The sequence below is a fragment of the Apteryx rowi genome, unplaced genomic scaffold (assembly GCF_003343035.1).
Source record: "Apteryx rowi isolate R43461 unplaced genomic scaffold, aptRow1 scaffold_22, whole genome shotgun sequence".
In the NCBI taxonomy this organism is placed as follows: domain Eukaryota; kingdom Metazoa; phylum Chordata; class Aves; order Apterygiformes; family Apterygidae; genus Apteryx; species Apteryx rowi.
In genome coordinates, this window is record NW_020448530.1 from 4,700,434 (window position 1) to 4,726,494 (window position 26,061).

A 26,061-nucleotide genomic window follows, 5' to 3' on the forward strand; every position below is an offset into this window, starting at 1 on the left:
GTGTAGGGGAATACAGAATGAAAAAATACAGCTGTCTGGTGTGTAAATACAGAACTCGAAATGAGCAGTCATAATTCCTATTCAACCTAGAGTCACAGCCTATGCCAAAGCTAGGAATAGAATATTTGACAGTGAATCTTTCTCTGTGACCTTCAGGAAATCAGTTAGTAGATCTGTGCCTGTCTTCCCTTCCCCTTTAAAAAAAAGAAAATAATAATAAGGGGGGGGGAAGGGAGAGTGCTGATAAATCACTCCTAGTTAAGCTAAAGAAATTTAGTGTTATGTGGTGTCTGAATGTTTTAATGCGTTGGGTTTTTTTGATGAGGTGTGCTAGAGAAATTGTTTTAAAAGTGATGATACTTTATTATTTGCTGACTATCTATAATTTTTTTAACATAAACAGGACATATCAGAATTTCAGATCTTGGATTAGCTGTGCAGATTCCGGAAGGAGAAACGGTCCGAGGGCGGGTTGGGACTGTTGGTTACATGGGTATGTAAAATATCTTTAGTTGTGTTTTACCAGCAAGTTTGGTTAAACTTCTGTGAATATATGAATGACTTGTCCAAAGAATTATATTAGATCTGGATTAGTTGTTAGGCGCTGTGTGTGAAGAAAAATTACACTGTGTGCTGGTAGATGTTAATAGTCTATCGTCAGCCTTCTGATTAAACTCAAACTTAACTTTGGAAATATTAACTTTAAGTAGGATTTTAAGAAACCTAATTTCTGTTGAGATTCAGGGAAATTTAGGGTCACAGATAAGCAGCCTATTTCTTATGATGCTGACACTTGGATTTTTTTTGATACTTTGGAAAAACTTCATTCTTGGTTTGTAAACAATATGGATCTTAAGCACTAAAGAACTTCAGCGCTTCTGTTGGATATCCGCAGAGTCCTCACTATCAAAATTAACACTTATACAGGGTACAAAGAATATTTGCACAGTGCCAGAACACTACCCGGGAATTTTTCAATATTTAAATAATTTAAAATAAATCTTCATGGGATTTTTTTTGGTTTGTTTTTTAGCTCCAGAAGTGCTCAAAAATGAAAAGTATACCTTCAGCCCTGATTGGTGGGGTCTTGGGTGCTTGATTTATGAAATGATTGAAGGACAGTCTCCATTCAGGAAGCATAAGGAAAGGGTCAAACGGGATGAGATTGACCGGAGAGTAAAGGAAGACCAGGAAACATATTCAGACAAGTTCTCAGAGGAGGCAAAATCCATCTGCAGGATGGTGGGTGAAGAGACGTAGAGGTTTGAAAATTAAATTTCTAGCCCTTTCTAAGAGCTGAACTGTTTTATTTTAACATCTTCCATTGAAAAAGCTGGGGTGATGTGGAGTAAGAGTTCTTAAATCTTTCTCTAGTTCAGATAGGAACTTGTGAGAACCCATTAATTGTTCAGTTATGTTACCAGACTTGGAGAATTCAAACCTTTTTCCAAGTTGAAGAAAGGCCGTATAAATTCTTTTTTAATTCAAGTGAAAAATGGCATGTTTTACATGCAGTACTCATTTGTACCACACATGATCATAGTACAAAAGCATGCTTAACTTTGATACTGTATAAGGAGATATGGCAGAGTAGTATACTAGTTCTCTTGTGTTAAAGAGTCTGTACAAAACAGCAGTTTATGGTTAACATGCCTATACAGAAAGAAAGGTTATAAAATATCTTTATTTTATGGAAAATATGTAGATTACTTAAACCCATTGAAATAAACATAAATATGTATTTCATGAAAGCAAAGTTTAATACACTGCAAAAATCTATTCAGTCTGGCATTGATTAAAATATCTTCTTGTATCTTTGGATACAGTCTTTACTTCCTGAATAAATAATGGTCTGCTTTTCAGGGGGGATGTTCTTTCTTTTTGTTGTTGCTGGGTTTTTGTTTGTTTGGATACTGAAAATCTCCCAGACTGCTGTTGTAGTTTGGATTTTCAGTTCATTTTGATAGCATGAGAAAATTAGTCTTACAAAAGGCCAAGTAACCAAATAAACTCTTTTTATATTGAAAGACTCTGTGTGTAAATATATATATATTTTTAATTGTGGGATGATATCACTGCATCAGCCTTTTTATTCTTATTTTTTTCAGTTACTTGCCAAAAATCCAGAGGATAGACTGGGTTGCACTGAAGATGGAGCTGCTATTGTAAAACAACATCCTATTTTCAAGAATATTAACTTCAAGAGGCTGGAAGCTAACATGTTAGAACCTCCGTTCTTGCCAGATGTAAGTAGGTGAGACAGATTTGATTAGTATCTAAAAAGGCATGAACTGTCATAATTCTATATCAGTAATTTTATGAACTCCAGAGAAACCTTAAAAGTTAGTTAAACTGGCAGCAGAATGCCACATTAGCTAATGATAGCTAGATGTTTTGTGGCATTTTGTCTGAGAAGATCAGAAAACAGTTTACAATAATGGTATTGCTCTATGGGGCTTTGCAGCTGATTTCTTACTCAGCTGATTACTTTGTAGCTGATTACTTCCTCAGCTCAGATGCTGAACAAATAAAGATTAGCCCTGAACAAGTTGCTGTGGAGTTGAAAGGGAGGTGACAAAGGACAAATCAATTTTGATAACTACTAAGAAGCCTAGAGAGTAAGTTGCATGCTCCTTCTGTATTTGCAGGAAGGATTGAACTTCTCAGGTGCCTTATGATAAGATACTTTAAGCTTTTGCATTACTGCTGTGTACCGTAGTGTATTTTGGCAATCAACAATGTGAAATATAAAATTGCAAAAATCTCACCCACTATTCTCATCTGGGGGGTGAGGGGGGAGACTTAATGAAGCAATCTTGTATTGTACTGCAGCCACGTGCGGTGTATTGTAAAGATGTCCTGGACATAGAACAGTTCTCAACGGTAAAAGGAGTGAACCTGGATACTACAGATGATGACTTCTATTCCAGATTTGTTACGGGTTGTGTCTCAATCCCTTGGCAAAATGAGGTATAGTATATTTCAAAGGTTATTCTTTTTTGCACAGCAATAAGAGTTAATGAGGGATATAATTACAATGTTAACTTTCTCAATGAGATATGTGAAGAAGTTTCTGCTTTAGATTTCTTTGCCAAGGGACTTCAAAGAAAAAAAAAAATCCCCCAAATATTAACAACTTGCTAAAAATGGAAGGACTACCCTGAATTTACATAAAATGGAACGTGACATCTTGTCGCCATCGCTACTGATGCTGATACAGTTCTGTATGCTGTATGACCACATTTTCCTTGTTCTTGTATCATGATATTGAGTACTGAGTATTGAGTTCATAGGAGGGGGATAGAATACTATTCAAACTAATACAAAAGCAAATCTGCTCAGTGCCAGCTGCTGCTTCGGTGTTTTATGCCTGTATACCAATAGAATATCTGAGTGATACATAATACAGAACTGAAGATTCACCTTTTCTAAGGTTTCCAGACTATTTCTATTCAACACCAGTTAAGTCAAACTTTGTCTTAAGACTTTTTCAACTGACTAATGAATGAGTAGTCTGGGATTCTGCATAGATAATCATTCCTCTTACTCAATGTCATGTTTATTAATAAAGTTCTGTCCAGGTTATAAATAACCACGTTCATATTTATTATATGAGACTGTTCTGAAATCAGCAGAATAGAAGAGAGGAAGATCTAATATTTAACAAGGCACAGAGTAAATCCACTTCTGGTTCTAAAAAGCTTCTGCTTATTGATTGCATCATGAGCCTTACCAAAGTGAGGGGCCATCTTAGTGCTTGCTTTCATGATAGTGCTGTTTTGCTAGTTCTCTGGGTGCACAAGAAGGTTTAGTGTAGACTTTGTGCCTTCCTCCATGTAGGTCTGTGAGTGGTGTAGTTTGAGAAGCATAAAGGTGTAACTGATACATTTGTAATTTGTTAGGAGTACCCAGCCAGAGTAAATGGATGATAAATGGAAAATGTCTGAGGGGCCTGTGTTTATATTTCATTTATATTTCATATCTTTTCACAGATGATTGAAACAGGATGCTTTGAAGATATCAATGCATATGAAACTGATGGTACTGTGTCACCAGACAGAGAGAGGTCTCCTAAACCGAAGAGAGGCTTCTTTCACAGACTTTTCAGTGGAGAGGTAAGGATATTTCTTTTCTTTCATAAGAAAATTACCAATAAAAACTTAACATCCAATCAATTTTAACATTTTTAAAAGTTATTTTATGACAACAAAAACAAGTTGCTCTCTGAATACTGAAACTAATGCCATCTGGTTCATTATGGCTTTGTCTTACACTCCCTTTCAGAAGCTGTGGCAATTCCTATAATACCAGGAGTCTGTAGTCCATCTGCACATTCCCCTAGCCACTTTCTCCTTCCTCAGCATTCTGTCTTCCTTTTGTGTCACCTAGCTGTTATCTGGGGGCAAGTTAGCTGTGAACAGCTGAGCTGTAGATCTTTCCTCCCTGAAGATATTAATTTGGGTCTTGCTCCTTACCTATTTGCTGGCTTTTATGAAACTTCCGGGGAGGTGACTTCAAAGTTAATTAAGGTCCCTCTGTAGAAACTTGGCTGAGCCTGACTAACGAACTCAGAAGCGAGTGTGACTGGACCAGCGCAACTCATTGTGCTTGCTTCATTAGAAAGCTGGGCTGCCAGTGCATCATTGCAGGGTAAAAACTAAGCAAAGATATCCCCTAAATGAGTAAGTGTGAATGTTACGAAACAAATGTTAAAATATATTAGGAAGTTTAATGCCATCACCAAAACAACAGCATACTGTATGTTTACATAGTTTCTGATAACGCACAGCGTTTTCATACACGCATAGCATGTATTTCTTAATAAACATTTAGAGGTGTAAGAATTGAATCCAAAAAATTTTTTGCCATCTAAAAGGCATGAGAGGTAGTGTACTTGCTTGTAGATGATGAGAAACAGGCTATTTGTTAGGGTGGTTCTTTTTTTTTTCTAGTTGAAGATGTCATACTCAGTTCTGCTTGCTCAGTATGCCTGCACTTAGTGGAATTATCTTGAGATGCATGATTATATTCCAGTAAAGAACACTTCTGTAGAAATTACTTTTGCTTACAAGTAGAAATGTAATTATTTAAAATTGCTAGGAGCGTATCCTTAAGTAGCCACAACAGGGCCATGTATTAAAATTGCATGATGGTAATTTTTGTTATCAGCTGGTAATTCCTCCCTGTAAAATGTTATGTTGCTAATGGAATGTATAACAATACTGCCATTTTTAGTTTGCCTCTCTGAATTCACTTTTTCCCATTTATGGTAATGGAATTGTTAAATGTACTAATAATGTCACATAGCTACAGTTAAAAGTTGTGTCTTACTGTAGTCCCATCACACTGAATCATCAGGGTTTAGACCAATACTGTCCTGAGATACAGTTTTTTGTATCGAGAAAGAGCCCTTTAAAAATTTAATATGGCTGGAGAGCCTTCAGTTGCTTTTAAAATATTAAGATTGCAGTTAATTGCCCTATGAAGTCATTAAGAGCAGGTAAGAACCTAAGGTTAAATGGAGTTTTAAGGACTTGAGGTTTGGGTTGAGTTGTGGTTTGCTTTGATATTCCTAAAGCATTTAGTTGGTATGGATCAAACGGTGCTGGAAAGGAGCCAAAACCCCAAACCCTTCCCTGTGCCACAAAACACCTAGACCAATTAAAGTGCCAGTTCTGCAGCTAAATTGTCACTTTGTCTTCTCTTGCAGGTCTGTTTTAAATCTGATTGCAGTGATGATGAACAGGAGTCCTCCAGACTTTAAATCATTTTACTGTCATCAGAAAGGATGAGTGAACTTTGAATGTTTTATATCTCTGTAGTAAAGTGTATTATATATATTTTTTATCTGAGTTCAAGGATTTTTGTACATTTGTRCTTCATTTGTTTTAAGATGTATATTTTCACTAAAGCTTAACTGTACAAAAAGCAATGAGTGCCATTTGAGTGAATGTGTGTTTTTGTATGTATTTGTATCCTGCTTTTATTTTTTTTTCCAGTGGAATGAATCTAGAAATACTTTAAAGGATTTTAAAGCACAGAGATAATTGTGGCATAAATGTAACTTGACTTTGTATGCTCCTGGTAAGACTCTTCATAAGCACTATTTCTTGTTTGTTAGGATCTTTATTTGCAGTGTTCTTAACAGCAGAATTGCTGTACTGATGAATTTCATAAATCTGCTATTATCTGGCAGCACAGCAGTGCTATTATCTAACATCTCTCCAACTGCTACGGGGGGAAAAAAGGAAAGGAATTCCGTGCACTGTGACCTGTTATTGTGAAATGCTCTTTATTGTTTATATCTGAGGACTGTCTTGAATCTGTACTTACTTATATATAGAATTCTGGACATTAAGCTTAATCTTGTAGCAGACTGTATTGCTCCATTCTTCTCTTACCTGCCCATCCACACATCTTCTCCATACAGTTTCTGGGGACCATGCAAGTAGACTCATGCCAATTTTATAAGTAACTATATTTTGAGTACTTTGCTGCTTTTTCTAAAAGCGTTTCTTTTACCTGTGAGGACTCCCTTTTATTTTTTTTTTCTGTAAACAAAACTGTTTACAACTTTGTKCTGTAGGAGGTTACAGTTTTATAATGGGTTAAAACCAGAAAGCATGGTCTCATTTTACTATTTACTACCTGCCTCTCTTTTTATTATGTTGTAATATCTCATGTTACAGAGTTGACAGTGATCRCTGCCACTGAGGGAAGGACAAAGTAGTGTTAGGTATCAAATTAATTATGTAAATAATCTTTCCTTATAACCTTTAAAAAATTAAAAATTAACCTGCTTTTAATGATTGCTTAATGCAAATGTGGAGCTGATATTGATGGTTTTAGTTAAAATTACCCAATATTCATTGGTAAAAGACTGTTTCCAGTTGTTTGGAAGCTTGTCAGATTTCCAGTCTTCTGGGCTTGAAGTATGCCAAATATTTCCTCCTTTTTATTTTGTAAAACTTCAGGTAAAACTATTCAGCTGTGTATGAGAATAAATTTAGGGATCACCTTTCATTGATGTTAGAAATATCTGTCACTGTTCCATTAAGAGCCTCTTCTGTTTTAAAATTTTGTATTGGGGACTTTAGAAATACAGTGGAATGTTCATGGAGTTGGAGACATGACTTTTGTTTTATATTCTGTTCCATATTCCAAAGACTGTCTCCACTGAGCATTTTCTTTTCTTTTCCTTTTTTTTTTTTCCTTGCAAATCTCCAGGGCACCAACCAGACCGCATATGTATTATATGCACAGAACAACTGAATATCCCTCTACCTCAGTAGCTTCCTGCTTGTGATCCACACACTCATTGGGAGAAACTTAACTACTTCTGAGAAGCTCACAARATGCAATAGATAGTCCAGCTTATTGTCAGGTTTTAATTCACAATATTGTCTCTTGTGTTTTAAAGGGCTGGAATTTGAAAAAAGTTGGAAAAAAAGCGATTTTACAGAATGCTACAAGGCCTGAGCTGGTATCTATCTGAAATTGCTCCTCTTGGCTACTGTGCTACAGGGATGAGGAAAGAGACTTTTCTTATGCTTTCAGTACATTTTCCTGATGTCGAAGGCAGCACAGAGGACAGGAAAATGACTACTGTAGAAAATACAAAGGGAGAAATAGGAAAGAGGAGGGTTTGAATAAATTACTGGATTACAGAGAGTCTGATGCAATAGTCAAATGATGGGAGACTTGACAGGGAAATATCTGAAGTAAGGATGTTGGCTGGAACCATTGTGTGTGAGASCATGAGCTGGCACAGTCTGACCTGACCATCTTTATTATGTACCACAATAATAGAAGGACTCTAAAAAGATTAGAAGGAGGCATAGAAAAGGAGCAGAAGTGTTTTTTTTAAATACTTATCATTTGGAAAAGCAATCATGTTTTTCTGATTAGGTGATGTAATTTTGTAAGACCTTAGGTTTTCTGTGCTGAGACAAAGGTGATAGTACTAACACTAGACATATGAACTGACAGCCTGGATTTAATGCCTGCTTAGAGCAACTTGAAATTTGGCAAGAATACCATGGACGCAAGCTGAGTAATTTTTATGAAGAAAGTACAAGAATTATAAATTTGAATTTCCTTTATTTGTCAGTATTTATCATATTTTTCAAAACATTCTTTCCATATTGGAGGGGGGGAGGGATTTTAATTAAAAGATCAAATTAACACCCCCCCCCAACCCCACCCCCATTTTGGAGTGTTGAAGTTTAACACTGTTTTTTCAGGGACCTGTGAAGAAGATGGACTAGATGAAAGAAAAGGGCAATTGCTCCTGAGAGGTTGCTCCTTAAATTATTTTTACCTCTGCTTCTTTCCACAAGGAACTTGGACCATGCAAGAAAGTTGTTTTGCTTTTTAATGAAGCTTTATTTAGGTTCCGTCCCCAAGTTTTTCCATGTTGTGATGTTATGGATAATATTATTGTTTGTTTGTTTTGTTTTTGAGTAACTACATGTTTGCAGGATCAGGACCTAAATTCTGTTTTTTCCAGTAGGTTTAAGCTGGCATTTTTCCACTATAAATTTGTCCCTTTTGTCTCCATTTGATGAGTATGACCTAACTCCTTGTACAATTTACTAACTTTATTACATACATAGGGAGTAAATACATTAAATCTGTCACCACCAGTACAGATGTCAAAGTATTACAATACTGTTGGTAAGAAAAGAAATATAACCACATAATAATGACTATATGGTATCTAATGTAAATTCCGTAGTGAATTAGAAAAGGCAAGAAGCTGGAAGGATCAACACAACTCTCCTTATACGGTACACAGAGATTAAAATGTTACGCTATTTAATCTAAGGCGAGTAATACTGGTTAAATATCTTTAGTAGAATATTAGCATCTTGGAGATGAACTTTGAAATTGGGGAATGGGGAAGAAAAGGGGAGAGCACTTGAAAGCAAAATATTGTGGTGTGATAAATTTAAAAATAACTTTGCTCTTGATTTTTTGGAGGATACATAACTGAGACAAAGAAGGGGGAAGGCAGCAGGTTATGTTTACTGATTATATAGCCTTTTATTTTCATGAAGCTGTAAAAAAGACAAAGTAAATTCTTGTCATGCAGTGTGACTTCATTATACCTCCATGAATTCAGATTCAAGATCCATGTCTTAAACACTTTAATAGCAATGTGACAATCCAACAGCCTGACTGCTTTGTTCTCCTGGTACAGGATAGGATAAAACTTATGGAATTCTGTGGAGTTACTTTTATGAGATCGATTATTCTTGTCTGTGGTTTGTGTTTTCAAGCATTTTTGTGTGTAAGTCTTAGCGTTTGCTTGTGCATACCTCATGAATCTATATAGTTAGCTCAAAATTCAGAAACTGTGAAACAACATAACRGTATCTTATTAGTTTACTTTTGAATGTTGTGACCAACAGAGTTAAATCTTCATGCCTCAGGGTTGTTTTCTTTCTATAAAAGCATAAACTTTTTTTGCAGAGGTAGCGTTCCTAATAATGATGGCATCATGTTTCTCGATTATAACAACATCAAACCAGCCCCTGTTTTTAAAAAAAAAAAAAAAAAAAAAAAGGCACTTAAATAATTACTGCACAATAGAAATAGAAAAGCTGTGGTATCTCAGTAACAAGGAGATAGCTATTGTCAAGCCTTAACTTTTAATAAAAAATGCCATGTCTTTTTTAATTACTCTTAAAACAATAGATCTGAAGGCAAAAATCAATTTTTAGAATGCGCTTCAATTATTTTTCAAACAATATAGATGGAAGGTGTTTCTCACCGTCATCTATAAAAATCCAAAATATTGTTTACAAGTTACTGTAAATAAGTCAACAGAAATAGTATTATTTCAATGTGGTTTACTATTTAGTATTATAATAACTCAACATTTGGATTTATCACCTCTGTTTTAGTGTTGATTTCCAAAAAGTACTTCTCTCTAAGTACTCACAAATTGGAATTAATTTCAAACTTTAATGGCAAACATCTTCAAGCTAAATTTATGTGCTTCTTTTTGTATTTTGGTGTGTGTGTGGGTTTTTTTTTGAATGATCTGTGTTTGGTGTTAATGATGTCTCTTCTGCTGTATGTATGTCTTTTTTAATTTTGTAATTGTCCATATGGTGTAACTTATTTAAGTTTTGCACGACACATAGGTAATTTCTCATGTCTTACATCTGTCAAGAGCACCAGAATTCTTTCTGAGTATAACCATTTTGATGGCTAAATATGATGTGTTGCTTCCAGTATTTCCAAACCACTGAATTGTTCTTGTATGAGCTGTTTTCCTGGATGTTCTAGCATTTGTTATTCCTGAAATAAAAGCAAAACACTGCTGCCTGTCTACATCACATGTATTATTGTCTAACATGATTTATTCACCATGTCTCTCATGGCAACTGAGATAGATAATGGAAAAATTGTGATTTTTTTTTTTTTAATTCACAATTTGTTGAGATAGAAAATGTGTTATTTTACATTGTAAGTTCTTTGCCAATGTAGGACTGTCAGATCCAGGAGACAGTACTCTAGCTCTGTTGTATTTGCTCAGTTGATACCTAAATTCTTGGTCTGATTTCTAGTTTTTGTATACTTTTCTGTGTGAAAATAGAGAATTATGGTGATTGTCTATTTTTCATCAATACATTTATTGTGCTGACACTATGAATGTGAATGCAACACTGATCAATAGTAGCTGTAGCTCTGCTTGTGATCAGTCTTATAGATACTGAATTGTCCATAATCAAAGGAAAGTACCCAGACTTCACTCTTTTGAGAGAATTTAAAGCTTGACATTAGTTGGACTTCTTTTTTTTTTTTTTGAATGCTTTTCAACAATAAGCTGCTTGTATATCTCAGTTTTCATAACTCTGTTCTTTTTATGTGATGGTTTTTGCTATAATTTTGTAACTTATGAATTGAAGGGCTAAGCACTCAATTGCTATACAAAACAGCATCTATTTAAGTGACTTTAATATAACTCTGCTATGGCATATTGCAAAATACCTGTGCATATATGTTCACCTACATGGGCCAGTAGTCTCATGAAGTCTATTGGACTATTTATCCTAGTGGTGCCAAGTACCTTCTTGTGTTTGTAGAACCACAGAAATGTAAAAATGCAGGGTCAAGAGTGACTTCAGGAGAAGCGTTTGTACTGAGATGGGGCCAAAAATATTCTTGACGTGCTCGTCTAACCTGTTCTTAAACACACTGAAGAAGTAGCCTGTTAAAACTATTTCACAAGCCTATGCTTGGGAAACCTTTCCACATTCATGATCTATATGGTCTTCCTTTTAGATGAGGTAAAAGCATGTTTCTTCTGTTTTCCTTCTGGAGGCGGAGACATTTATCATCATGCACTAAATTATATGTAACATCTTATGTATTGGCTGTTGCTCCATTGAGAGTGTGACTTTTTTTTCTTCTTCCTGGTAATGGTGACTTACAAAATTTCCTGCTCTCTAACCCTGCCTGCTTGTTCATGCCCCTTTGCCAGTTTTACACGTCTTTATTTCTGGTGGCCCACTTGTTCTGTGGGGCTGCTCTCTGAACAGGACCGGTGACACGATCCATGTTTTTGCCTGTGTCAGCCAATTTAAACTGGGAGAACCTCTTAATACCACACTTGCCAAAGGAAAAGCCCAATCCGAGATATCCCTGGGTGCTTTTCTTCCAGTTATCCCAACTCAGAGGTAACAACCCACAGGGCAGATCATGCCAAGACAGCCTGGGAAGACAAGAACAGAGAACAGTGCTGCTTTAGGGGCACGCGTTGCCTTAGCGTTTCTGCCTGTGAGTCAGCAGCCCTTAGGGGACTGGCACATATGTTGATCTAAAGCTTCAAAAAAACTGCGCAAAGCCTGACTTGATGGCTTGTTTAGTCTTTGATAAGAGCTTATGCTCTTTTTAATGTGCTTAAACTTATTTTGAGGTGTGGAGTGGTACATGAATTATTGTGCAGTGAATGCAACCTTCAGCTCTCATCTTTTTTCATGGTCTGGAGAAAACTCTGCAAGCTGTATCATAAGATAATTGGGAATCATATCTTACTCTATTTCTACCTTAAAGGTTCTCAATTTCAGTACATATATTTTGTCACACTTTTATGCTTTCAGTAATATAGCTACACAATTGACTTTGAAAAACATTTCAAATGGTGTAGCTTCTGTTATTAACATACTAATAAAACTGCCAGAAAAATGTTTTATGGAATATTTGGCAACAACGCTTTTTCTCGGTAAGGCTGTTTATGGCTTTTCCAGCTTTTTCGGGGCCGCGTGAGGCCGCGGCGGGGCGGGGCCCAGTACCTCAGGGCGGGGCCGCCTCCCCTCCCCCAGCAGGGGGCGCCGCGCTTCCCGCGCCGGCCGGGCTCGAGGGCCCGCGGACTGCAGCGCGGGGGGCGAGGCAACGGCCGAGCTCGAGGCCAGGGGGCGGGGCCGGCGGGGGCGCGTGAGCGCCATTGGTCTGCGTCGCGAGCTGGCGCTTGCCTGAGCCACTGTGCTGTGACCTTTGGGACGGGGCGGTGTTCTCTTTTTTCTGATTGGTCAATGATGTTGTCGCTCTCCTTGCTGCGCCGCCCCTCAGCTCGCCCGCGTGCCTGTGTGTGTACGTACGTTAGGGGGTGCGCACGTGACTCCAGGCTGGACGGCAGGGGATGTTGCGCATGCGCGCTGCGCTCTGTGTTGCCCGCAGTTGGAACCCGTCTGCGGAGCGGGCGGAGCAGCGCGGAAGGGGGCGGGGCAGCGGCGCGGGGGATGACGGGACGGATTCAAGATGGCGGGGCGGCTGGGGAGTGCGTGCGGCCCCCTGCGGCGTCTCCCTCATTCATTGCGGCCGTGACGGGCGGCTCGGCGGGGCGACCGCCACCGGCGCGGCGTGAGGCGGCGGCGGCGCCGCCTCGGCTGGCTTGAGCGCTCCGGGCGAGCCGGGAGGAAGGCGGGGCAGAGTCGGGCCCGCGAGGAGGAAGGCGGGCGCCGCCGGGCGCTTGCGGGAGGGCGGTGGGGCGCGGCGGGCCGGTGCCGCCGGCGCGGGCGGAGCGGAGCGGAGCGGACATGGCCACCATGGAGAAGCTGATGAAGGCCTTCGAGTCGCTGCGGTCCTTCCAGCAGCAGCAGGGGCCGGCTGCCATCCCCGAGGAGCCGCTGCAGAGACCGTGAGTGACCGGCCCCGGGCGTTGGGAGGGCTCCCCTCACCCGCAGGCCCCTGAAACGCTTCGGTGGCATCCTCCCCTGCGGGAGAAGTCTCATGTCCTCCCCTGCTCCCGGGGGAGCCCAGCCCGCCCTGCCGGGCTGCTGCCGCTCGGGACCTGCTGACAGCCTGAGCGACAGCTGGTAGCCGGGCACCCCCCCGGAGGAGTTACCCTCRGGGTGCTTCCTCTCCTTGGCAGGAGACTGTACCTGTGGATCTGACTAGGAGCGCTGCCTGCTTTTTGTTTACAAAGTTAAAGTAGGAGTAACTTTCTGGGTAAATGCATTTGAATATATAGTAGCATGGACAGTGAAGAGGAGATACGGCAATGCTGTATCACTTTTGTAGGCTGTTTCTAGAAGGCAAAATGTTATTTTCGGCTAACACATTGCTGAAAAAATGACAAAAAAGGGGGAATGACTTAAAGTCTAAGCTCTGATAAACTTGGGGGTAGTTGATGTGGATGTCTGTTTATGACAAACTTCATTTTAAGTCTTGTCCTTTGACTGACTTGCTGTGGTGAGACCCAGGAAGAAATAATTTAAATGTTTCTGATATTCTTTCACTTTCTTAAAACATTAGGGGCAAATGCATTGAAGAGACATCTTTTTGCCTCCATGTGATGTTCTGGTCTCTGATCCTAGTGCTTTGTTGGAGGACAAGGGCAAGGAGCTGTTCAGTACCAGAGTGCTGCCCATTACATTAACTTTCTCTAGAAATAACTTTTATTGAACAGGTGAAGAGGCACTGAGATATTTACTGGATAAATATATGAGTCACACTATTGCTTTTGCTCCAGATATCAGTGAAACAGGAGAAGCAGAAGGGTTGAGGAGCAGGTAACTTCTAAATTGGCAGTTTCAGAGTGTTTTGGCAGACGGTGATAAGCAGTAGAGCTGGGCTCTTAGCCACCTGCTCCCACAGTACACTCCGATATGTTTGCCAACTAAATTATCACGGTTCATACTGTTTGGAGAGTGTTGTCTCAAACAATCTCAATGCATTTTCACACTTTCAGAGTATAATGGATGAAAAAGTTGGCTCATCCCTCCTTCATGAGCCAATTCTTTTTAGATGTCTTGGTGTTTTGCAGGGACTTGTTGGTCTGTTTTGTGCATTTTTTTGTGCTAGTACTTCGTGTGACATGGTGGGTAGGTGGACATCTACTTCCAATATCTTATACGGAGTGGAGAAAAAAATCTATCTAAAAAGTTATTGATAAGATCACGTTCTTTAAAAAGAAAGGCCTGTTAATTATTTGTGATGCTTGCTGAGGGACGTAATGCTTCTGGTTTGAGGGTCTGAATTTAGGCCTGCTATACTCAAACTATTAAAAAGCAAGGTTTGTAATTGTTCTTGTTGACTTTGTTTTGTGTTTAAAAATAGGCTGTATGTTTTCAGAAAGCTGATAGTGTTGCATACCTCCAGGAGCTATACAAGTTCAGTAACAGCACTGAGCCTCACAAAAGCCTGTGACAGGATCTTGTGGCAGTCTTTGCTGAAGAAGTTTCCCAAACTTCTTGTTAAATACCAGGTGACATCCTATCACGCTTCTGTCTGGTTTTTTGGTAATGGACTTGAAAGGAAAAATGCCAGTGTGTTTTCCTTGCATCTTTGGTAGAGGTAGTCCTCTTAATTGCTGTTGTGTACAAGTTGCACTTAAATCTTTTGTTGTCCTTTATGGTAACTTCCTATCTTTTWTCCATGTACTGCTGTAAAAAGGGATGCCGCTCTACCAGTCAGTAACAAGAGAACAAATGAATTGGTGAATGTCGCAGGAAAAGCGCCAGTAGTTTGCTCTTCAGTTGTTTCATTAAATGTCTATTTAACACTATCTGTTAGATCAGAGTTGTCCTGTTACCTAAATTAGATGAGTGACAGGCTGTCATTCCTTCAGTTACAGAGTTATCTCATTATTACAGATTTTGTTAGACAGTATTACTATGCGGTACAAGTAAGTGGATGGAGATTTTTTTGGTAAAATGATTATAGTTAAAAAGATGTCTAGGAAGCACGGGCTTGAAATCTTACATTTTCAAGTGCTTAAGAAGCTCCAATTAAAAAGATACAAGCAACAAGAGGATGGAAATAGCTTGCAGGAATGTAAACTTGAGGACAGTGTATTGTTAAATAGTAAATATTTCAATGAAAATCCATGTGAGAGAGAAGTTTGGAATGTATACCCTCTTTTGCAGTAGCTATGTTTTTCTGCTACCATGAAAGTAAGACTTGCTGCTGATCTCTACTCTTTTTCTTATTTCAAAATAAGTTACTTTAAACTTTGACAACATAATATTGCCCCTACAAGATTAAAACAAACAAACAAACTTCCTATTAGAACAGGCAAAAACTGCTTTTTAAAAATATTTCTGGTAAGAACTGAGCACTCTACTTCTGGTTAGTGAATGAGTCCTGCTAAGGGCTGTTTGTCTGATGCTATGAAATGTTTTAAGACCAAACAGAGAAACTGGAGTATAGTAAGACATAATTATTTGCACAAATGTGTTAGTGTTGAAAGTTGTTTTTTGTTTTTTGTTTTTTTTATTGCTGTTTTATTCTTGTAAGATAAATGACTTTTGTTATCTTGATAAAATGAATAGGCTAGCTTTATTATTAAAATATTGATTGAATTCAAGCTTTTACCAGGGAGGTAAGAGCTTTTTCTATTTTGAGAGGTTTTAATCTGCAGAAGAATATGTGGTACACTTCTATGCATTATAGACACAAGTCAATTTCTGGCCTCCTCTCTAGTTCCTCTTGCTCTTCTCTATGAAAACGGGTTGAGCTCTGTGTCATTATGTTGCTTCTACACACTTCTGCTGAGGCGCCTTATTTTCTCCCATATCTACTTTTTACTTATTTCAGACCCTTAAATTTTTTTKGGGGGGAAGGGGGTGTTGGCTTTTTGAATACAAAGTTTCCACTAACTTAAATTTTGATTAATTTGATTAAAAAAAAAAATCAGAGTTTAATCAGTGAAACTGAAAAGCAGATGAACTGTTAGACCACATCTTATTTTCTACACTGTATTCATTTTTACAACTTGTCAGTGAGAGGAGCAGAATGACTTGCTAATGTTTCTTCTGGAAGAGTATCCCACTTTGATTTGATTGTTCCAAAGGTAAAGAATTCACCTTTTCTCTTGTTAAATTGATCTAATAGTTAATTACTGTAATTATTCTAAACTATATTCTATTTTCCATTTGTTTTTTTTTTTTTTTGGACATTTGGTTCTAACCATTACCTTTGCAGCAAAAGATTGTGCAAGAACCAAAGAACTCTCCAATACTAGGTATTTTTCTGTGCTCAGACAATTTTTCTAGGGTTTTTTGGTTGACTGCAGCCATGGTCATAGATTGGTTTTATTGGTGCTGTGTATATTGTTATCATCAGTTTCCTGCTTCTTGTTACTCCGCTGCTTAATCGAGGGCCAGGTGAACATGGATAATTCCCATTGAGTTTCTTGTCAATGGTGATTCCTAGACAGTTTTTGGAGCTACTGTTTCTAGGGTATGGTCTTCTAGTCTATCTGGCTGACTGTTGTTGAATGTACTCACTTTTTTTGAAGTGTCGCTCATGTTGGGGCTTTATTGTATTTCATTTATTTCTTGACCAACTCATATTTTTGTTCTTTATTTATAGAATCTTCTTTGAGTTTTCCCATTACTTTGCTCAAGATTGATGTCAAACTGTTTGGCTTGACTCTTTTTCTTAATGCTGTGTCAGCATTAGTGCTTTTTCAGTCTTTTTAAACTTTCTTAATTCCAAGGCTTAGTAAAAATCAACACCAGTGAGTTGGAACTCTTATTAACCAGCTATTCTAGGACTTGGAGTGCAAAATTCTCTGGACTTGCTGGTTTTCCTATATTGCTTGTTAATCTTCTTGGCTAGAGACTGTCTGTAGAAGCCAGAAGAAGATTAAACTCCTCTGCCTGTGAGATGAGGCTCTCCTGTAGCTACCTGCTACCTCTAATATCATCTGCCTTCTGTWGTCCATGGAGCTGGAATGAGCAGCTTGCTGTTTCAGCTCTTTTCTAAGAAACAAAGTATGGTCATCAGCAGTTGTTTGCGTGAGGACTTTGCCCCCCCCCCCCCCCCCCCAAAGTATGGTCATCAGCAGTTGTTTGCGTGAGGACTTTGTAATACTTCTGAACAGTGCCTTTTTTTTTTTTTTTAATCATGAGTTCTGTCTCAAGATACACAAAATACTGTTCTGTTACCCTCCCCTCTCTACCGACACAGAAAATCTGCCTGCACCTGATACATATTAGGTGTTTGTGTCTTCGGCCTTTTCTTTCTTTCCTTCAAAAGCTGTTTTCTTGGAAGCTGACTTAGGAAATGGCAGATGAAAGATTCAGTACTGCCAGCTCAGTTCAATGCTTTTTCTTCTTCCCTTTGGCTGATAGTGACTGGTTAGTTTTCACCTCTAGTTTCTATTCTTTCAGTTTAAGTGGTGACCTGTGCACTATATGCATTCCTCCTTCGTTTTCACGTTAAAAACAAAAAATACAGCCTGAATACAGAAAGCTTGAGTTAGTCATTTCAGACATAAATTCAGTGTTAGATGAGCTGTTTGTTTGCAGAAATCTTCATAAGAGATTGATCTGTACTAGTATGGGTAGTATTGCATACTACTGCTTGCCTTGTTCAGGGCTATATTATATTTAAAGAACTTTATTCTGAAAGCAGTCTTGTTCAGCAATTTTAGTGTGTTTTGCATCTGAAATAATGAGCTCACAGGCAAGTTCAAATGTGCCTGGAATCGATATATTCTATTCTTGGATTGAATATATATTGAAAATGGTGCTAGAAACAGATGTGGACAATGCAAGGTTAAATTTTTGTAAAACTTGAAGTGATTTATTGGTTTTTTTTAAGTATCATTGATGTGAACAGGCACCTAAGTTGCAAAATCACTTAGTTGTTTTAGAAAATATTTACTGTTTTGTTAGAGGTGATCTGAAAGTGCTGTTAAAGGTTTTTTGGTGCTTTTTCAAGACCTAATAGTCATTGTATATTTTTATAGTATAAAAGTCATTGAGAGAAAGTCATTGTATATTTTTATCAAATTCAGGTTGGTTACTCATATTCTGCCAGTTGCTTATTTTTGGGTATGACTTTCTCATCTTCTGTCTTCAACAGCTTTTTGTTTATTGATTGTTAAACTCCTGTTTARTGGTGTTTAAATGCCTTTCTAGTTAAGGAAATTTGACATTTAAATTTACTTACAAGATTTTCCAGGTTATTTGAAGATGAAAGGTGATTTTAAATTACAATTAGAATTTTTGTCAAACATCAGCCAAAAGGAATTATTTTCATTATTTTTCCTTCTGTGCTTTGTGTGTGGGGGCAGAGGAGAAAGGAAGACACAGTCCAAAGAAGAGATCCTCTTTAAGGAGGAACACTGAAGCTGATGTAAACAAAATGCTGTCCAATGTGTAATGGAAAAATATTTGTATTCCAGACTATTATTTAAACTTTTAAAAGGGAAAATATTTCTGGAGTGAGATGAGAGGATTCCTGGGAGAGAATCTGAGATGTTCATAGTGAACACTTTCAAACCCCTGCCTTTGGATCTGATGGAAGAAAGATGACCAGGGTACTTAAAAGGCATAACTTATTTCAGAAACTGTAATATTATTAGAGCATTATGTTGAAGCTGTTTGAATTTTTACAGTTTAAGTCCTCAATGTCTAACAGAGTATTTTGTGTTACCTCATTTTAAAGTATTTACTGGTTAATTACTGTTGGTCCTCAATGTTGTGTTAACTATGTTAATGTTACTGCTCAAGGCTGTTTTGTTCATTTTCCAACTTCTCATTTCAAAACACATTTTTGCTACTTTAGATCTGTAAGATGGAAAATAAAACTAAATGTTAAAAATACAAATGATTTAATTTTCACTTGAGAACAAAAAGGAAGATTCTCTGTCCTCTTTGTTAGGATACAAACACAGCACAGGTACTCTTGGGTGTGTAGTTCAGCTCCAGTATTGTTACTGGTTAATTATTTAAAACATCATCTGCTTTCTTTCAAGTGATTCTGTGTCAATAAAGTTAAGAGTAGGTGACACTGTTTATAATGAAATAGGCTTGCAACTACCACAGCTAAGTTTTATCTCATTCATTTTCTTCCTTTCCTTTTTTGAAAGGCTTGGGAGTAGAGAAGGGAAGAAACTTCTAATTCTTCACTTGGATATAAAGGCTTATAGGAGTTTATATCATGATAAAATGAATGATTAAAAGTTTTGCAAATTATAAACTTTACATATTGTGCTCTGCAATGCTTTTAGATTTACAGTCTTACTAGAGGAAGAAAACTCGTGCTGCACTTTTTTTTTTTTTTAATTTTACTGAATGTTAGACTAACTTTTTGAGTGGTCACTTAAAAGTTTTAACAGCTTTAGTAGTAGTTGATGTCTTTTGGGGTAGATTAAAAATCATGTGTTCTGTTACCAAGGGAAATGTGGTGTCTAAATGCAGTATTATGCAAACTTCATTGTAAGTTTGCTAACTTGTTAGCATTTTATTAAATATTTGAAGCATCAGGCTATGCCTTAAATTCATTTTCATAGAACATTTGATAATAACCAGCAAGGGCTTGAACATGCTGGTTCACTCAGATTGAGAATGCATCTTGAGGAAGAGCATAGCCGTCATTTGAGGCTATTGTAAGTTGAATTTCTCTTTTTGATCTGCTTATTTCAGCAGTAGCATCTTGTGCTATATTTTAGTTTTCCTAAGGCCATGAATGGGACATGTGGCTTGTTTGACAGCTGACTTTTATAAATCTGAAATTGGATTTTTTTTTTTTCTGTGCACCTGACTTCTTTTAAAAATACATTCTTATCCATAAAGCTTCTTTCTCTTTGTGGGTCTTCTAGACAAGTGTTCCTTTATCTGCTAATCAAAAGGGTCACCTCAAGTTGGGAAGGTAGGAGAGTCAAGTGCTGTTTTCCTCACTGTTGTCACAATGTTCTCCATTATTGATTTGTTTTTTGTTTTTTTTAATAATTCTCGATGTTTTTTCCCTGATTGTGTGCATGGAAGTGTCTTAACTTGAGGGGCTGGGGCTGGGATAGGAAGTATTTGTTTTGTAGGCCATATGTTGCTATCCTTTGGAGTGACAGTGACCTGGGCTGCTGCATTTTTAATATTATTCTTTAGCTAAGGGGTTAAGAAAATGCATCTTCTGATGTGTCATTGGTGGTGTTGGATCAGACTGAAGAGTTAGTCCCAAACCTCTGTGGTTGTGCTCCCTGCCTCAGTTGGGCTCATGAGCCCAAATCACAGTCCAGATCTTTCTGTGAGGCTTGCAGCACTGCRTTTGGTCACGACCACATAGTTGAGAAACTGTTTTCCTGGAACTTTTCAATTGCTCTCAACCCACTGCAGCTTTGCAGTATGTTGTTTAATAGCATGAAACTACCACTGTCTCAGTAGCCTTGAGTGGAGAACCTCTATGTCAGCTACCATAAGGGGCTCCTTTAAGGAGTGTTCTATATTGATGGGCCTTTGAGAAAGGGCTYTGTGGTTAATAGGGTTATGTTACCCCCTTCTATTCAATCGTAGTGCCTTTTGCACATTCAAGGGTGAGAAATACATGTTTTGTCCTTGCATTCTGGGAAAAACTGTGTCCTTTCTTCCACTGGTTTAGACTAGGATTAGAATTTTGGATGCTGCTATGGGTATTATTCTGGATAACCTTTTACCTCTTGGGAGGAATATACTGTGTGCTGCCTTCCCCCCGTTCTCAGGTTTTTCATTTTCAGCATTGTAGACACCTACCTGGGAATATTTTATGACCATCTTGATGAACATCAGTATTAGAACAGGATTATGAGAAGGTGTCCTTAAAATAAAGTGGGAAAGGGAGCTCCATTTCATCTACAGTGTCCCATACAGTTATAAGGATGCAAGGGAAGAGGATTCTAGTCAGTGTGATCTGACAGATCTGCTAATCTCAGGGAAAAATGGGTAAGGTGCTGATGGCAAACTCTGGATGACTTGTCCAGTATGAGTTAGAGTTGGAGAGATTCTAGAGATGTCCGTATTAAATTTGTTACTTAAATGACATCATGGATGTCTGGACTTACATTCTCATGGTATCTTAGATGCTTATGATAGTATGTTGTTTAGTTTGTATTGTGTTGCTGATGCTAAACTAATGAGATAACCCTGTGACAGTGATCATCTAACTCGGTTAGCGTTAATGAAGTGCCTGCAAGTCAAGGTGTTAGACTGCAGACCTTCAGATGACACTTGCCTTGCTCCTATATCAAACCTTGAACTGAAAACTCTTCAGGGTCTGCTGAGTTCTGGAGCAGCAATCCCAAACTATGTTTTATGGAGTATCTGGGAGAGCTCTCTGGTCGCACTGTACTGCAGATAGCATTACAATGCTGTCGAATAGAAAAACAGCCATGTTATGTTAATACCCATAATTGTCCCATCTGTAATTTTAATACTCTTCATTTTCTTGGGGGGGAAGAAGCCAAAGTTTAAGTCATTCTGTCAATCCAACATGCATTTGTGCTTGAAGGAGAGCAGTTTTGCACTTTTTTTTCCAACAGCTGCTTCACTGCCCTTTTCTCGCTCTCTCATTCTCTCCCCCCCACCCCGGAGTTAAGAGTTCAGGGTTCTGACATTAGTGAAGCAAGTAGATACCTGGCTGGTCTACTATTAAATCCTCTTAAGACTGTCTTTGTAACCATTCTGACCCTTGTGAATGTTCTTCTTTTCGCTTTTAACCTTGTTTGCTGCAAGTTGTCTAAGCTTGGCCTTGCCTGGACTATATGAGTGTTACCTTAGGGGCATGATTCTTGACATGCATAGACTGTGCTAGAGCTGCCTTTTTTTTTTTTTTTTTTTTTTTTTTTTTTTTTTTTAAGTATAAGACCATTTGGGGGGAATGTGATGTATGGTAGGATTACCTCAACATCCTTTCCAATGCAGATAGAGAATTGTTGATTTCTCATCAGTGCAAAAAAAGGCTAAGGTGAAACTACATGTGAGGAAGGTCTTTTAAAAGTGGTATTCTTGAGTCTTCAATGCTTGTTCCCATTGCTTCCTTTCTCCAGCCTTTTTATCAGTGTCTTTATTTCAGCTTCTCTCTGTCTGTCTTTTTTCTCCCTTCCCCTCTACTCCTCTTCATTCTTCAGTTTTCTGTTTCCCAAATATTTTCCCATTTATGGAATTAATATGGTATTTCTTCTTAAATGGCTCATTCTTTTTCTAAATTTATACCCTTCCCTTTGCTTGTGTGCCTGTGTACCCTGATGTGCATCCTAGAGTCTAGGGATAGTTGATAAACAGTTGTTAAAAAGATGCACTCTTCCAGCTATTATATTCTTGTATAATCATTAGACTCTACTCTGGCAAGTGTATTTAAATAGTTACCACTCACTTTTGAAATCTTATCTCAGATAACACTGTGTTCTTCTTTTAGAAAGAAAGAACTTTCAACTACCAAGAAAGATCGAGTGAATCACTGCCTGACAATATGTGAAAACATAGTTGCTCAGTCTTTGAGGTAAGACAATGTTCGTCTGTAACTCACCGTGTTAATACGAATAGCTGTTTTGGAGTATTAGCTATTCGGAAGCTTCCTGATCATTGCTGATTTTATGTTGGCAAGCTTGTGTTGAAAACTCAAAGTGTGTGTGTGTGTGTGTGTGTGTGTTTTTTTTTTTTTTTTTTAAATCAACCCAAAGTCTAAGAAGTAATTTTCTTTAAGCATCAGTAGAGTAGGCATTGCCCTTCTACCTCAGTGAAACTGAGATACAGAGGTCAAATAGCTTGCCAGGTTACGTAAGGAAGTTGGAGAGGGCAAATGATCTAGATCTCCCCACTCCTGTTGCAATGCCTTCTTATCCATTAGACCTTTTCTCCTTTTTTATAATTTTGTACAGTATATGTGTGATTGGATTATGAACCCTCCCTCCCCCCAAATAACGTTGATGTTTGCTTTTCATACCATGCACTCTAATATTCTAATGCTTGTTTCTTTAGGAACTCTCCAGAATTTCAGAAACTACTGGGGATTGCTATGGAACTCTTTCTCCTCTGCAGTGAGGACGCAGAATCTGATGTCCGTATGGTTGCTGATGAATGCCTTAATAAAGTTATTAAAGTAAGAACTTTATGGTGTTACCAGGTTTGACCTCTTCTGGATGTAGTGTCCTGTACAAAGTCAAACTTGATGTTCTTTTCATTGCTTTTCTTATTCTTGATAATTTCTCTTAATGTGTTTGAGAGGTCAAGTAAGCCTGTTCAGGGAATTCTGTATGTCTTCTAAGGAGAGGTTTTTATGTGCAGAGGAGGCATCTAATTTAATTGGATCAAGATTTTAACTTCTCTTCTGTACTTTGATGTTCTAATCTATTTTTTTTCTTCAGTCAGTTATTAACTTCGTGGAGAAGCATTGCTGATTATGTAGTGTTATCTTATAATGGGAGGGAGTGAGGAAGTGGGAATATCTTTTGCTTTTTTGTTTTGCTCTATTGCCCTACTTTTGTTTTTATTCATTCTGATTTAAATATTTTTCCACTTATAGGAAAAATTTAGCACTCTATGAAATGTGTACACCATTATGTAACTTAACTTGTTTTTCATGATACTCTGAAACAGACTTAAAGAATGCTAACTTACTTCAATTTTCCTTCTTTCCACCAAACTCCTCTGTAGGCTTGATGTGAAGTTAACCACTTTGGTTACCTAAAACTTCAGTTACATAAAACCACAAAGTTAGTTAGTCCACTAAACTATTTAATAATTGTTGCTGCTTTCTGGCATGTTTCCATGTAAGCTAGAGAACTTTAACTTTTTTCAGATCTTGATATAGTAGTTTGTTTTGTTTTAGAGATTAAGAGGATTTTAAATGACAGCCTTTTTTCAGTCACTGTTTGGTCACAGCTATGAAATTGTGGTTGTGATATTCCAACCACAGGCRTATATTAGTCATTGACTGTAATCAAAGCTGGTCGTAATTTGTATTCTGTTTCTATGTTTTATGCTGTGTGGAAGCAACTTAGTCTTTAACCAAGACACTGCCTGGTGTATAAATCCTGAAGCAAAAAGACGCATAGTTTTATTTTTGATTACGCAAGTAACATGCTTGTGACAAATGGAACAGAAAGGTCAGGCCCCTAAACTTGCATATAAGTCAGCATTCAGTTTTTTTAATACCTCAGATATTTTAGAGGGGGAAATAGCTTTATTGGACTAATTCTGTTGTTAGAAAGATGCTTTATATTTTCTCTCTTTAGATATAAGAATATAGAAATAAGCTTTACCTGTATAACTGCGTGTCTGTCTGGAGATTATGCTGGTTAGTGGAATTAAAGCACTAATGCTTTTGTATGAACAAGGCTATAAACTGAAGCAACAGCATTTAGATAAACCTCTGTAGGTCATCTTTAAATATCATTACTCTTGCCTGTCAGAACTTCATAGACAGCATAACTGGCTCAAAGTGTAAATATCTCTAGTGATACTTTTATTTAAAAGAAAAAAAAATCAARTTCAATGTCATCAGATGTTTGTAGGTGAGGTGTTATGTTAAATTGTTTCTGAAGCTGACCTACAAACTTATAGTGCTGTGTCTGTGCTAGTGATACTGCGGGGAGTGTTAGCACCAATGGTAGTATGGGTAGTCTCGTTTTTTCTGGTTGGGATGAATTTTTAGATTCAAGTCTGATTAAAAACAATACAGGTTTACATTTGTAAAAAGAGTTGCCGTGSTTGAGTGTGATGTAAGGACAACTTATCCTTGAAGCCAAGTTGCAGCTGGTGCTTTTCTGGGTTGCTTGATGTCCTTACATACAGCGCCAGTGAATTTCCCATATAAATTAAGTTTTCATAAGGTAAGTGAGATTAATACCTATCTAGCATAGCCTAGGTACCCACAATTAATAGTTGTGGTGTGTACGACAGTGTAAGGTTGTAAGCAAGATAAGATTTTTATTTTTATTTTTTTCTGGATAAGGTGATATCTTTATATTAAACTGCCTGGTAAAATGGTGGAGAGGAAGTGAAGTTCTTGGGCATACAAGTTTAGGATAGGGCAATCATCCTCTGGAGGAGCCCAAGTTACTTCAGTGACTGTGCTTAAGCAGTTTTGGGCTCTAGATCAGCATATGCTGCATAAGATTTTGTTGTCATCATGGGTAATCCTATGAAGATGTGAACTTAATGGTTAATGTTCAAAAGGCAGATAGAAAATAGAAGTTTGCAGGCAAAATGATGTTATGCTACTGTATAAATCCATAGTGCATGCACTTGCACATTGCATGAAGTACTTATTCCACCTGGGGGACTGGTGGTGGAAATGTTTTATAGATAGTAGTATGTGCTATGTAGGAAAAAAATGGAAAAGTAAGGTTAGTCTTATGTATAGAAAACATTTTGTAGGAAAGGATGATATATAGCATGACCATTTTYGTTTTTCTCTCCTCCTTTTGAAAGATGGAGGGAGAATGATCCAGTTGAACAGAAAATTATTACTTCTTGGTGCAAACTTTCATTTCATGTACCCTAATTCTTCATCAGGCTACAGGTTTACAGTTAACTAAAATGTATACTCTTTTGCACTGTGCTTTGTTCAGTTGTGGAACACAATACTTCTAGTGTCCACCACACTTGGTAGTAATAACTGGATGCGGAAAATAGAGTAACTCATAAAAGGTTTTTCAGAGGCTGATAAAGGTAATGGCACAAATACAGCCTCAATTCTTGAAATACCTGAACGGTAGGCCGCTAGAAGCTGGGGATGTATAGTATGGAATAACTCTCCTTTACTGCTTGTGAACAGTATTATTATGATTTAATATTTGTTTGAGTCTCTGGCCCTTGCCAGAAAGCATGTTAAGCTGGCTGT

At 37.8% G+C, this 26,061-nt stretch overlaps 2 protein-coding genes across 6 annotated transcripts in view; both read left to right on the top strand.

The window, feature by feature from the left end:
• The window catches only part of GRK4 (G protein-coupled receptor kinase 4), a 41,308-nt gene extending 33,176 nt beyond the window's left edge, over nt 1-8,132 (top strand). For 2 of the 3 annotated variants that reach the window (XM_026064594.1, XM_026064595.1), the window contains 6 exons: nt 404-493; nt 1,034-1,242; nt 2,109-2,246; nt 2,833-2,970; nt 3,993-4,115; nt 5,711-5,928. In XM_026064594.1, coding sequence (XP_025920379.1) covers nt 404-493; nt 1,034-1,242; nt 2,109-2,246; nt 2,833-2,970; nt 3,993-4,115; nt 5,711-5,764 — 752 coding nt within the window. In that variant the 3' untranslated portion in view covers nt 5,765-5,928. Of the gene's footprint in view, nt 1-403; nt 494-1,033; nt 1,243-2,108; nt 2,255-2,832; nt 2,971-3,992; nt 4,116-5,710 lie in introns of all 3 variants that reach the window. The other variant, XR_003253306.1, reaches the window with a different exon arrangement.
• A 4,886-nt stretch (nt 8,133-13,018) lies between these two features.
• HTT (huntingtin) overlaps nt 13,019-26,061 on the top strand; it is a 95,997-nt gene continuing 82,954 nt past the window's right edge. For all 3 annotated transcript variants that reach the window (XM_026064558.1, XM_026064560.1, XM_026064559.1), the window contains exons 1-3: nt 13,019-13,150; nt 22,633-22,716; nt 23,196-23,316. In XM_026064558.1, coding sequence (XP_025920343.1) covers nt 13,050-13,150; nt 22,633-22,716; nt 23,196-23,316 — 306 coding nt within the window. In that variant the 5' untranslated portion in view covers nt 13,019-13,049. The remainder of the gene's footprint in view (nt 13,151-22,632; nt 22,717-23,195; nt 23,317-26,061) is intronic.